The sequence below is a fragment of the Varanus komodoensis genome, unplaced genomic scaffold (genome assembly GCF_004798865.1).
Source record: "Varanus komodoensis strain SLA01 unplaced genomic scaffold, ASM479886v1 scaffold6_2, whole genome shotgun sequence".
NCBI classification, from domain to species: domain Eukaryota; kingdom Metazoa; phylum Chordata; class Lepidosauria; order Squamata; family Varanidae; genus Varanus; species Varanus komodoensis.
This window is the reverse complement of record NW_025336346.1, coordinates 13145371-13159763: the sequence shown is the minus strand read 5'-3', so window position 1 is coordinate 13159763 and position 14393 is coordinate 13145371. Positions and strand designations below refer to the sequence as shown.

Here is a 14393-nt window from a genome sequence, read left to right as displayed (position 1 = left end):
GTTTCTTACTAATGCTATCTATATGACATCATACTTCAAATCTGTAGGTATATTCTAAAAATACGATGCATGAGATAGGTCACAGAGGGTAGGTTGTTTCTCTTGTGCATTATGGACAAAGGGAAGGCGTGCTGGTAAGTAGGGTGAAGTGAGAATACCAAACCGATGTAGCTGGACTTGGATGATAGTGATTTGGATCCATTCCCTTCTTTCAGGACAGACATAGCCTTGGATGCCATGGTGGATAGTCTGTTAGAAAATGAATAGGGGGAAGTGTGATGCTGCTTGTTTTCCTGCATAGTAGTTGCCTTTGATACTATCTTCTTAGTGACCTGCCAGATAGGACTGGGGGTCCATCTTACAGTGGCTTCAGCCCTTTCTGGTGGAGCACATTTGGAAGGTGCTGTTCTGAGACACCTGCTCCACCTCATAGCCACTGGCCTACCTTGTCCCCCTTGTATGTTTCTACGTGAAGATGCTGAACGTAATCTGGAAGAATTGGATTAAGTGCATCAATATGCTAATGACACATAAAACTTGTTTCTGAGACCTAGGGAGTCTGTGTCAACCCTGAACAGATGTCAGGAAGCAATTTTGGGATGGTTCAGGACAAAACAAGCTGAGACTTAATTATGATGCATGTGGCAAAGCGTGCCGATTTGGAAGATGAGGCTGGTATTGGATGGGTTACCCTGCACCTCATGTACACTTGTGCTATCTTCAGATGTGACAGTGATCAGGAATGCTGTCTATCAACTTCAGCTTATTTGCCAGCAGCTTTCCAATCTGACAAAAGCAGACCTTGCTACAGTAATGCATGCTCTGGTTGCATTCAGAGAACTGTTGTAAGGAGCTGTACATGGGGCTACCTTTAAACATGGTATCGAAGCTTCAGCTGGTACAAAGTGCAACCACTCCATTGCTTGGAAGAGGGTTACATGATCAGATCAGAACACAGTTCTAGCTACCGAGGCGTTTCTGAACTCAGTTGAAAATTCTATCTCCTTCACACATGGCTTATAAAAAAAATCTGAAAGTTTGGGAAAAAGTTATAGACCATGTGAGCAGTTGATTATAATTGGATATCCCATACCAGTGAATCCTTTCTATATCAAGGACAGCTTATGCTGTTGTAAGAAATGGGTATGTGGAATTGGAAGGAAATCTTTTAATAGCTGCAAAAGAAGTCCTACCTGCCAAATGGAAATTAGCTACTATTCCTTCTGTGAAGGAATCAATTAATGAAATATGGCATATCACTTCAGTGGTTAAATTAATGGGATTCATTCTCCTCCATGAAGGTAGACAAGAAAAACAAAAACATGAACAACTTTGGATGCCATTTATTATCCAAATGAAACAGTAATTCAATCTGGACATCAATAAATACAGAGCCCTTGCATTATCAGCATGCATTCTTGATATGGATACTGGATTGTGATGTATATATGTGAATCTCAGATTGCTTGGAGATTGTTAGAATTTCCCTCAGCAAACATGTTAATCTTTCTTATTTGAACTATGATTTTGTAATTCATGTGATGTTTTGTGTATAAATTAATCATAAAAACACTGATCATCTTTAAATGTCTTAAAGCTTGGGACCTGGTTATCTGACAGACTCCACCTGTGAATCTGCCTGGGCTCTAAGAATGGCTACAGAAACCTCACTCACAGGGTTGATCACAAGCTCTATTAGGCTGGCAAGTGAGACACAACGTAGGGCCTCTTAAGTGGTAGCTCTGCCTTTTTGGATTTATCCTATCACAGGATGTGAATGGCTCCTTTCTTGTTTTTAAACTTACCTTAAAAACCTGGATGTTGCAGTTAGCTTAACTGAATGGATGCTCAGCTTAAGTGCCTCAATTCAGAGCAGTGTTTACGTTAGGGTTTTTTAAACATGCTGTTAATTTAGTTAACTTTATTATATGTTTTTGATAGCTTTCTTTTGTAAAATGTTTGCATACCTCCCCTTCCGAAAGCTAAGTGTTGTTCACGCAGGCTAATTTGGGCTGCACGATGACACATCATTGAAACACAAATCCTGGCGTTATCTAGTACATCCCCACGCAAAGTCGGTTCCGGGCGCCTTAAAATCCAATGGTGGAACGTGCACTCGAGCCCATTTCCTCAGCTTACGGCTTAAAAACGGCAGTCTTTACGGCGGCCCTCCTACGCACACTTACCTGGAAGTAAGTCTCGCTGGACACAGTGGAACTTACTTCCGAGCAAACATGCATTGCTCGCGCTGTGCCGCGCCGCACGATCCCCGCGCGGCCAGAGGGCGGCCTCCGGCTGGCACGCGCTCCCCGCGGCGGAGAGCAGCAGCCTCCTCCCGAGCCCGGGGACGCCTTCTAGCCCCGCCGTTTCCTCCCCCGCGCTCGAGGCTCTTGTCGCGCCTCCCAGCCGCCTTTCCGCCCGGAGCCGCCTCCCCCTCGCGTCTCGCGCAGCCCCCCGCCCCTCGCTCAGCCACCTCGCACGATCCCCCACCCTCATTTCCGCTTGCGAGGCCCTTCCCGGTCCAATCCTCCTCGTCGCCTTCTTCCCGCCCGCCGCGCCGTGCGCATGCCTGGGTTATGCAACGGGCCCGGCAGCGCCCGACTGTCCCAGGGCAGGGCGGCGGCGGCGGCGGGCCGCTGAGGTAGCAGCCGGAGGTGGAGGGGAGGCAGGAACGGAAGGGCGAGCCGGCCCGGCGGCCCTCTCTTTTTAGGTGGGGGACGGGGGCACCGGCCCCGGCCTCCCGCCCGCCTCCCAGGCCACGCAGAACGAGCTGGCAGGCAGCGTGAGCGGCATCGCCAGCCCGGGCCAAGTCCCGCCTGTTCCGCGACGGCGAGTGGGTTGGTTTCCTGCGCGCTGCGCGCTCCCCCCCTTCCTCTCCTTTCCCTTCCTTCCCTCCTCCTCCCTCCCTCCCTCCCTCCCTCCCCTCCCGCTCTCTCTCTCTCTCTCTTTTCCCTCCCTTCTTTCCTTCTCCCGGCAGTAGGAGCCGCAGCGGCAGCAGCCACAGCAGCAGCAGCCCGGATCCCCCCCGAGCCATGGCGCTGTGAGAGCAGCACATGGCGGCCGCAGCAGCCATGAACCCCACACTAATCCATACAACTCCCCCTTGAAGAACCACCGTGTAACTGCAGCCGCCGCCGCCGCCGCCAACCACCAAACAACCCACCCGTCTTAGTTGAGTAATATTCTCTCCAGCAGCCCGGGCTCCATCACTTGCCACCACTGCCCGCCCGCAAGTATTCATTCCTCCTGCTGCCTTTCCCGGACCGAAGGTTACAACTACTTCCACCAGCCAGCCCACTCGCCGCTCCGCCGCCACCCAGTCTCCCTCCAACAGCCAGTCCGATACCCCCGCTGTTGCCGCCATGGGAGTGCAGGGCTTCCAGGACTACATCGAGAAACACTGCCCCAGCGCCGTGGTGCCGGTGGAGCTGCAGAAGCTGGCCCGGGGCAGCCTGGTGGGTGGCGGGCGCCAGAGGCCCCCCCCAGACACCGCTGCGCCTCCTCATCGACGCCGACAACTGCCTGCACCGGCTCTACGGCGGCTTTTACACGGACTGGGTGAGCGGCGGGCAATGGAACCACATGCTGGGCTACTTGGCGGCGCTGGCCAAGGCCTGCTTCAATGGCAACATCGAGCTCTTCGTCTTCTTCAATGGCGCCCTGGAGAAGGCCCGACTCCACGAGTGGGTGAAGCGGCAGGGCAACGAGCGCCAGACCGCCCAGCAGATCGTCAGCCACGTCCAGAACAAGGGCACCCCACCGCCGAAGGTCTGGTTCCTGCCGCCCGTCTGCATGGCGCACTGCATCCGCCTGGCCCTCATCCGCTTCCACATCAAGGTAAGCAAGTGCGGGTGGCCTGCTCCGTCGCCCTCTCGCCTATTTCTAGACTCCTCGACTCATTGCACCAGCGCCCCCTTACATCTGCTTCCCTGCCCCATTGCACCAGCGTCCCTTTCTCGTGCCACCTTGCAGCCCTTGGCCGACTCTGGCACCAGCGCCCCCACTTCGTTTAGTTACCCCCTTTCTGTACTCGGGGTGATAGTGCACCCTCTGGCCTTTTCCAGTCTGGGGCAGGGGCCCTTCCCGCTTTCCTTGGGGCCCCTTTCACGTCTGCCTTGGCGCCAGTGAGTAGCCAACTCCTGGACTGGCTTCCCTTGGCGCGGAAGGCCCTTGCTTTTCGCCGCGGTTCCTCGCTGCTCCACTGGCCCGGTGGAGGCAAGGAGGGGCAGCCCTCTAAGATGGCAGCAGGTTTTGCCCTCCTGGTTATGGCTCGACTGATTTCAGAGGGTGGGAGGGAAGGAGGGAAGTTCGGTCTCCCCATATCCGCAAAATGTCGTCAAAACCTGGCGTTGTGGGCAGCTTGGGCGGGGAGAGGAGGTGCTGCGAGTTTCCTGGGAACAAGCATGCTCACCACTGGCCATTAATAGTTACTCAAACGTGGCCAAAAAGTTTACCTTGTTTCTGCTTTGGCCCTGGGAATGGGCATGCCCCCCATTCCTCCCCACCCCGTTACCAGGAATGGAGCAGAAATAAGTAGTCTCCTTGTTTTCTCATTAGAAGCTACGGAGCTGCAGGGTGCCCTTAGCTGGCAAAGGGGAGGGCTTCGTAAGCACCCTGATGTCCTCAATCTCTACAGGGATTTTTCTATTTATACATACCTGTCAGGCTTTAAAAACTAGATGAGGGTGATCTGGAACATCCGAAGTCTCCCATTCACAGAGAAGCCCCACTGAGTTGCCAGTACTAAATTTGGTCTTACAACCATCCTTTTGTTTTCAAGGCTTTAGTTCTTAGCACCTTTAGTTGGTTTTGTAAACACCTTATTTTTGCGTTCTGGTGGTCTTTCCCACCCCAGCCTTTCTAGTCTACATTTCAGGTTCCATTTATTTCCCCATACTCCCAGTTGTAGAAGAGGAAAGGGAGGGGGTGCTATTTCTCACCATATTGGTCTGTAATTGAGGGTTAGAACATGAGTAGGTAGGAAAGTGAAGCTGCAGTACTTATGTTCTTGATCCACCCCAATGATGTTTTAAAGTTTGTGCAATTTGCTCATCTTGCAACTCCAGTAAAGTGTTTTCTGACCCCCATGTTGTTCCGAGGCCCATTGTTCTGGTCACTCAGATTTGTGTCTCTTGCAAATTAAGTCACCACTCTTGGAAGCAGACTTCTTCACTGTGCCATATCTTTGAGTTTATTTTTTAACGTATAGTCACTTCTGCATCATGTCTGATCACAACTGCATACTGAGGGGCTTTAGACAGAAGTTTACCAAGAAAATGAAGCAACAAGTTTTTTAAGAGATGATTTACATTTAAAGGGAAGTTGTACCTCAAATTATCATTAAAGCTTGACATTTAAAAGTCTCATAAAATAACTGCTGTAAGCTATTCACTTCAGTAAGAAGTTCCCTATAGTTTTAACGTGTTCTTTTACTGTTCAGTTATGAAAATCACACAGTTGTTAAATGTAATCATGTAAATCGACAAGTGGCCAATAACTGATAGTTTTAACTAAACTTTCATTACTGTTAGTTACATCTTGATTGTCTTTGTATTAATATCAGTATCCTTTTGATGACTGTGCAGTTTTCCAGAAGCATATACTTTAAAAAAGTGAACTATGTGATATTTTCCATAATAAAGATTTCATTTGCTTTATTTCAGTATACTTTTTCTTCAAAATAAAATCAGTTAGTGGAAGTATGTAATCTTTGGGATATTTTCTTGGAACTCTTGTGAAAGAGAGAAAATATAGTGTCGAACACATACCAATAGTTCCAGACTTCTGTGGGTTCAGTTGCATAATATAGTAAATATTATTTGACTTTCAGAAACATGTACAGATCTGTAATCACAGCTTAACATTATCAGGCTTCAGTAGTGTCCTTTTGGTTGATTAAACTACAGCTGTAACCAGGACAAAGGACATTATTTTTCAGGTTTTAGTGAGTTTTCCTAAAAACAAATTCCTTGCAACCATTTAAAATTTGGATTTTGAAAGTTAACTTTTTCCTGAGTGGAGTGATTTTTCTCTTTAAATAACAACTCTCTACTTGTTTCTAGAGGCTTGGATTAAATGTGTTCTGTGTTGAACATGTATTTAAGGCCTAGAAATCATCTTGCATTTCAGAGAGGCAGTGATACTTCAGACTAGGTTGATAGTGGAAGTCCCACCCCTTGTTTCAGTTGTAACTGGAGCGAAATTTTATAAGCCTACAAGTTGACAGATCTAATGTAATGATTGGTTTATCGGCGTGACAGACATAAAGTGTAGCACTACAGTGAACACGTTAGACTGTTCTGTTCATGTATGCTTGTTAAATTCTTCCGAAGGGAAGTGGGAAGCTGTTAAGTGCAACCACACTTCCCTCTGTAACTTAATCAGATGTGACGTGCATTTCTAATAAAGGAGTAAGCAGTTGAGACTAGAAACTTGTTCCTACAATAGTCCATGCTGAAAAAGATCATACAGAAAAATGTTTTAGGACTCACAGATGAGTATTGTGAGTTTGAGTGTATCTTGTTTGCTGCTTTCAAGGAGTGCTGATGTTCAGAAATTTTATTAGAAGAAAGGTCTGTCTATTCATCACATATTTCATCTTGTCACTTGTTAAAATAGATATAAATGGCAAGTGTCTGCATATCTCCCTGCTTGTCATATAGTAAAAATGTGTTTCTGTTTGTTACAGTCATTTGTAGTTCAAAATTCTAGCTTTACTAGGAATAGCTTTTCTTGTTCTAAACCTACAGGAAATTCTAGGTGAGCATCTTAATTTTGTTTAGAGACTTAATGTACTAGGTTAAGGCCTAATAAACATTTTTTACCACCAAGCTTTCCTTTACTTAACAGACTGAATATTCTGTTTTCTGCATATTCTGCATGTTTTGCTTTACATATTAAAGATGTGCTGTACTCCTATATTATTTTCATTTTGAAGCCAGTACACAGTTCTAATTCTAGATTAATTCTAAAATATTTTTGCTCAAGTGAAATACATGGATGCACTTTTAAAGGTAAAAGGCATACTTTTTGTATATGCAGAGTTTGTTATAGTAGATTGTAGCTTTGATTTTTTAAAAAATTACATGTCACCCTGACAACCCATGACTTGTTCTGGGGTTCTTTGTACCACAATGGGTTGTCATGTCATCTGTATCAAGGAAAGCAATTCCATTGTGGGTCATGGCAATTAGCAAGTGAGCCACCTGGGCAGAGCAAAGATTCCTGCCTCTTTTTATGATTTCACCTGTGCTGCTACCAGTGATTGCTCCTCCACCAGTGCTGGTACACTTTGGAAGGACTGTCACAGCTTTGCCTCCCCCCCCCCCCCCCGCCCCTTGATCCTATAAAATTACATATGTGTCTTAGGAATTTTTACAAAATATTTTAGTTTTTTGTAAGTGTGCACTTGTGGTGGTCCGATATGTGTAAATATTAACATTCCCCTGTTTATGTTTTCTTTTCGAAGCAAATTACTTCAGGAGCACACGTTTCTCCACTGTTTACTTTGCATCCATTCAGTCCTGCATCCCTTTTTGGAACTGTCAGGGAATTGCAGCAGTTACAGCAGTGTGTGCCTCAAAAAGGAGGTATGAAAAGTGGGGTCGAGAAATATTTCCCCCCAGTTTGGAATAGCTGGAGACTTAGGCACATGCTGAAAAGGAGTATGCCAGTCCCGAAAACTGCCAGTTCCACACTTGATAGTAAGAGGATTATATTGCTAAAGGGGGTATATTGTATGCCTCTCTTGTACTTTTTAAACCACTTTTTCCCCTTACGGGTATTTTTCCATTGACAACATGGCAGTTGGTCCCTGGCTGCTATGTGCACACGAGCCTATATGCAGTCTTGCCTTGTCAGTGCACTGCCTGTTCCTCTTCCACACTCCCTTTGACAGCTGAAACAGACAAGTAAATTAACCAGGCAAGAGCACGCAGATTGCGCAGGTGTAAGACTGCGCTTGAGCACTTGGAAAAGACCATCATCAGCAAAAAGCTATTTTAAAAAAAGTACAAACATGGGCAGTTTTCAGGTGCTGAAAACAAATACAACCCCAGGTATGCTTTTTGTGACTCAATAAAAACCTAGTATGCCATTTGGACAGCATCCCATTTTATATTTGGAATGCATTGACTAATAATTGTTAGTCACCTTGAATGACACTAATAAATAGATACTAATTATATAAATTTATAATATTTTGTTGTGTCGACACTTGAAGTAAGACTTCATATATAATAGATTCCTGTGTTGCTAAGTGAAATGGGTTTAAGAATTCAAGAATTTTGAAATCTCAAGTGTGTTAGTCCTAGCAGATTGAAATATGTAAGTATAGGAGGAACTTGAGAAACAATATTCAGAACATGTTATTTTATCAAAGCACAACACATTATTTATTTTCAATTGCATATTCAGAATAGGACTGTATAAAACAAATTAAACCTTAAGGGGTTTAAATAAAACTCCCAAAGAAATGCTAAAATACTTAGTTTAATTTAATATCTGCATGTCTGTAGGGTGGCCAAAATGTGGCTCTTTGAATTTATTCTACCACTTACTTGCTGCCACCGTCCTCGGGCACCTGCATGTTGCTTGCCACCTGTTGCCTCTGCCCACTGGCGCCCACTTGTGGCTCTCGAAAATCAGACATTCCCCATATGTGGATCTTTGGTTGAGCAAGTCTGGCTACCCAATATATAATAAACCAGATTTTAAAGCAAAATCTTGGCAGAATAAAGCATAACATGGCTGTTATTTGCAGGTTCAGATTCTAGTGCTTACATATATATTTAATAAAAAGGATTGCAGTACTTGTCAGGAACTTCTTCTTGTTACTTTTTTGCAAAAGGTCTTGCTCAAAAACACCTCATCTCACCTCTGGGGATCATGGACAAGTTGTTCATTTTTAGCCTGTCTGGTTTCTGGGAATTTTGTAATTGGTTATGTCTACCATGCCAGCCATTTTGTGATGGCATGCATGATGCTTACCCAGTTGTCCAAATTGGTCCCCAAAGGCTGAAGATTCCTATAGCTTGGCAAGAATGAGCTGCATCAATTCCTGTGCTTGTGTGCTTCCCACTCCTCTGGTGAGGCTGTAAGGAGGCATTCAGAAGCTTTTGCTTCCATTTTAAATTAAACAGTGTTCAGTGTGTTCTCTAAACTCTGGTTAATGTTAACTATGGTTTGTTTCAACAAGAAAGCTCCATAACTTGGTCAATATTTACCAAGGTTTGTCTGGTCTGGACAACAGAGCAAACTGTGGTTAATGTAAACTGGAAATAAAACTTGTAAACTTGCCTTTTCAATCACACTTGAGGAAAAGATGAGGATGTTGGCGCCTAAGGCTCACTGTAACTGTGGTTTAATATTACATCTAGACATGGACAGTAATGCTGCAATCCTGTATCTACTTGCCTTGGAGTAAGCACCACTGAAACCAGTGTAGCTTTTTTGTGAGTAGTCATGTATAGGGTTGTACTAAAGTCATATGGGAAACTTTTTTCTGGATTACCAACATTTGAACTAAAATGCAGGAAATGCCATGCTTTATATCTCAGCAGGATCATCTGCTGAGCCCATGTATGTGTTCTTAAGCAGACTAAATAGCAGTTTTCAACAAGAGTGACTCATAATTGAGTATGCGCAATTGAAACTGTCTAGTAAATGAATGTGCCCAGTATCCTGGTGGGGTTCTCACAAGTATGAGGGGAAAAGAAACAGTGGTGGCTTCTTTTTCCCCACTTACATGCAAGATGGCTGTGAATTGAGCCAGTGAGAAAGCTGGACAGAAATCTTTTTGCTGTACTAAGATAATTTCTATACATAATTTTATAGGTCAGAGTGCATTGAATTGAGTGCAAAAGTTTTGATTATGTTACTAAATTGTATAAAAACTACTTACCAAAATGGTTAACTGTTATAGGAGCCAATTAAAATGCCTTAATAAAGAGATGTATGAATTTCAAAATAGGAAATTTGATTTAAATTGAAATATGTCTTGGGTTTAGTGCACTATCACCAATTATTTTTTCAATGACTCATCAAAGATCCTTGCTACATATTGCATTGTATATCTTACATTTATACTCCATTTATTTAGGCCACATTCCTATGCATAAAAATAAAAAGTATGTCCCTGGTGCTGAAAGATCTTTCTACTGTGATTGACTCCTGAAGCAACTTACAAAAATTAAAATCCATCAGAAAGGCAGTATGCAGTATTAGGGATAGATGGATATATAACCGCCTGGTTCTTGGCAGATTGTGACCTAGGCCAAATTCTAGTTTCTTTCTGACAGGAGGAGCAGAGAAGGCGCTGCAGGTGGATTTTGGACTGCCTGATAAAAGTGCTAAACCAAGGAAGAAACCTCCTGCTGATCTGCTAATACCAGAAGGCCAATAGGGACCCTGATAAGCTATCATGGGTTAGAAGTCACTTAAAACAAATATTTATGTTTTAAATATTTGCTGTGCAAAAAGGGACTACCATGTTTCTGGAAGGTGATGGTATGCTGTGTGTCATTTATGTAGATTTCTTTGTCCCTGTTTGACATGTGAAATGGGGGAATTATGTTTGTATTGTTATCTGCCACTTCTTCACTGGTGAGATTAAGACTGTTAAGGTTCTGTCCCGCCTTCTGCAGTCTCCGTCCTTTTATAGAAGAAAAATCTTTGAGCTGGGCCATTGTATGTTTGTTTGAAATGGTGTCTCCACTGATCCTGGTTACAGTGTATGAATGAAGGAAAGATTATTCAGAGTAGCACCAAAGTTTGGTTGAAGATTACAACACTTTACTGTGACACAACATTGCATGGAAGTCTGAAACCTGGAACTGTACATTCTCATTTTTAAAATAGTTTTAGCATAAACTGGTAATATTTCAGCATGTTTGCACAGTTTGGTAATAACTTTTAATGTGTCCTCTTCCTCTGCCCCCTCCCCTGATTGATATAGGTTGCACAGAGTATTGAAGATCACCATCAAGAAGTAATTGCTTTTTGCCGAGAAAAAGGTTTCCATGGCTTGGTTGCATATGATTCAGATTACGCGTTGTGCAACATCCCTTACTATTTCAGTGCCCATGCCCTAAAACTGAGCCGTAATGGAAAAAGCCTCACGACAAGCCAATACCTGATGCATGAAGTTGCCAAGCAACTGGACCTGAATCCAAATCGGTTTCCTATTTTTGCTGCTCTTTTAGGTAGGTAGAATGACAAATGGAAGCTCACCTTTAAACTGATAATACAAACTTTAATAGAAGGGTTGTGTTTTTCTACACTAATGTTTGAGTTGTAAATCCCTTTTTAAGTTGTTGATTTTGTTGTAGTGTCAGTTCAGTTAAAGCAAAGATTGAGAACCTGGTACTGGATCCAAGTCACTCTTAGAAGTAGGTGCAATTATTTAAAAGATATACCTTAAGTAAGTATGCAGTCATGAACATGATTGCTTGAAAGTGAGTCACTCTGATCTGAGAGTTGCTTCAGATAATCATGTTTTTATTAAAAATAATATTAGAAAAATGTATATTAAGTTAGGAAAGCTTGTTGCCATATTAATTTATCATAATTGCATTAAATGGAAGTAAAATTTGGTTATTCAAACTTGGTTGCATTTGGTTATTAGTATTTTTTCCAGTTCTATCTGGTGTCACTAATTCTGAATATAACCTTGAGTATTTTAACCAAGTATTATGATACTACCATTTATGTAGAGCAAGTTGCATAGAGTATGTATTTGTGGATTGTAAAGCACTGCATATTATATCTTCTAGGTAATCACATTCTACCTGATGAAGATTTGGCATCATTTCATTGGAGTTTACTTGGTCCAGAACACCCACTAGCTTCTCTTAAGGTACAGGTTTAATATAATTTCTGGCATACAAAAACTAGTATAAAATAAAATAATTTCTGTAACTGGATAACTTTAATATTGTTGAATGTTTCCTGAGAAATTAAAGATTGACCCACATGTAGTACCAAAGACTACAAGAAAGTTATTCTGGAGGAAATGTGTTAGACTGCAAATGATAGTTTAAGATTTTTCATATTAATAGTAATAGCTGGGAAATAATACCCAGTGTTTTTTAGTTCTAATGTTTACATACTAGCACCAGCAATTTGTTCCAGAACTGACAATATTTACCTTTTTCCCTCCCCATACTTGTGCTTGTTTTTTGCTGATAGCTCTGGGAAAACAATTTATCTAAAAGATAATGTATACATTTTGATATAAAAGTTGAAAGAGTTGTAAAATTGCTCGTTTGGCAGCTCTTACTAAAAACCATGACTCTTCAAACCTAAACAGAGCTTGCGTGTTGGTGTACCCGGAGCTGCCTTTGCCTGCTCTATGTAGTTGGACAGTTGGGTATCTTAGAGGACAGTAGTGGTTTTTGACTTCTGGTTCTCTGAGATCTCTAGTTTGTTAGACCTGACTGGGCATGTGCACCTGGACATGGGTACTGCTGAGTTTGAGTTGCTTAAAAAGTTCCTGTAGAATGATATGGGGGAGGGGGATTCATAGTAGAAAAAAACAAATCTCTAGGTAATCCAAAGCAAATGAGTTCAGTGAGATGAAATGGTTCATGAGACTTTTCCAGGTTCAGTAACCAAAGGTCAAGCAATGGCAAGCACATAAACTTTCTGGCTTTCTTGAATTCCATCACTGACATGTAGACACATGTAGAAAATATCTTGCATTAAAAAACTAGTCTCTGAAGTTAACATCATGATTAAAAGATTAAGGCGGGAACATTGGTCAAATTGGGGAATCTCTTACTTCTCTGATGATGTTGTGTAATACTTTCTGTGTTGATTACATGAACAAATGTATACTCTGGGAACCACTTTGGATCAAGGCCTCTCTTTTGACTGAGGGGGTAGAAGAAGGTAACCAATACACATCCACTTAATCTTAACCATATTTACTTGGAAGGATGTTCTGTTGATGTTACTGGAACTTGATTTTAAGTAAGTGTATTTAAGATTGCAGCCCGAAATTTGAAGCTGATTAAACATTGGCTTCTGTAAGAATTTAATTATTTTATTTTCTTCCTTTTTTGAGTGGTCATTTATATTTAAGTTTATGGACCCATTTTAGGGAAAAAAGTGGAAGGAACAAAAGTACCTTTGGATGTTCCAATGTGCAGTATTGCAAAGCGTAACATCTACCCATCACATACAGCTGATAGCTAATGTGCATGGAGGTTGCTTCTTTTATGTTCACTTGATATTAAATGGCATAGGCAGTGTCATTCTCATTCACTTTCTGATTGGGTACATGTTGTCTTCCATGTGGACAGTCTCACAAACATAATTCGGCACAGATATCCATTGGAACTGCATTGTGGACTCTTCAGAATGAAATTATGTGTGGTGGGGTGAATCATAAGTGGCTGTCCTGTTATATATGGAGGGGATAATCTTATCCTTCCAGACATAGGATAGAGTTGATTCTCAACTGCAAGGACATAGATACTGCTCCAGTCTCTGAACTGGGATGGAGCTCCTTATCCCCGGCTGCCTCACAGCCAGCATGGAAATAACTGTATTGACTCCAGGAAAGGAACTGCTCAGAGAGAAGATAAAGGGGACTTTGGGGAGACTGGGAAGAAACTGGCAGGGTCAAGATGCGAATAACCAGAAACTTCTCCAGCTTCCTTCCCTCACTCTGGGAAACATTGTTGCTAGACAGCCACAAATGGAGCAGTAAGGAAGTGAAGATTGCCTTTGTGGCTGCTCTCATTCTGCCTTTGATGTCTGTGAACTTGTGAGTTTGAAGACCCCAGTCATCAAAATAGGATTGTGTCCTTAATGGCTCAGAAAGTTTCCTGTAGCCCTCACTAGCCTGTTACTTTACTCTTCTCTCTGCCTGCCTGGACAAGCAAAAATACAATCTGGATGGCTCAGGCCTGGTAACCAAGCTGCTGAAACAAAGATAGGCAAAAGAACTCTGGTGTCTTGAGCAAATCTGATTAGGGGAGCACTTTTCTGACCCTAAATATGGTAGAAATTTAAAGGCTCAGATAGATGTAATGGGGTGCCCTGTATATTTATAGATCAGTCCAAAAGGGGTTGGTGAAAAAATCTGCAGAAAAAGGGATGAATGTGTTAGGGAAGCTTCTCCTCCTCTGTGTCACTTCTTCCCAGATCACCTCTGATATTGTGGATAAGCCCACTCCTTATATATGAATAGAGCATATGAGTAAACAGAAATGACTCCCTGAGCTTATTTTGTTTGACCCTTAAGTTGCTTACATTGAGATCCATAGTCATGGATGTGTTTGGTAATGTGAGATTGGCCAACTAAAAGTATGTTGGTTTGTGGAGATGGCCTAATGTTTATCATGGCTTACAGAAGCAAGAATTGCTTTTTCATTATAAAGTTTAAAATT

At 42.7% G+C, this 14393-nt stretch overlaps 1 protein-coding gene across 1 annotated transcript in view; it reads left to right on the top strand.

Moving 5' to 3' along the window:
* Positions 1–2953: 2953 nt before the first annotated feature.
* FAM120A (family with sequence similarity 120A) overlaps positions 2954–14393 on the top strand; it is a 64576-nt gene continuing 53136 nt past the window's right edge. The window contains 4 exon segments of the mRNA XM_044451113.1: positions 2954–3476; positions 3478–3837; positions 10955–11201; positions 11772–11854. Coding sequence (XP_044307048.1) covers positions 3363–3476; positions 3478–3837; positions 10955–11201; positions 11772–11854 — 804 coding nt within the window. The 5' untranslated portion in view covers positions 2954–3362.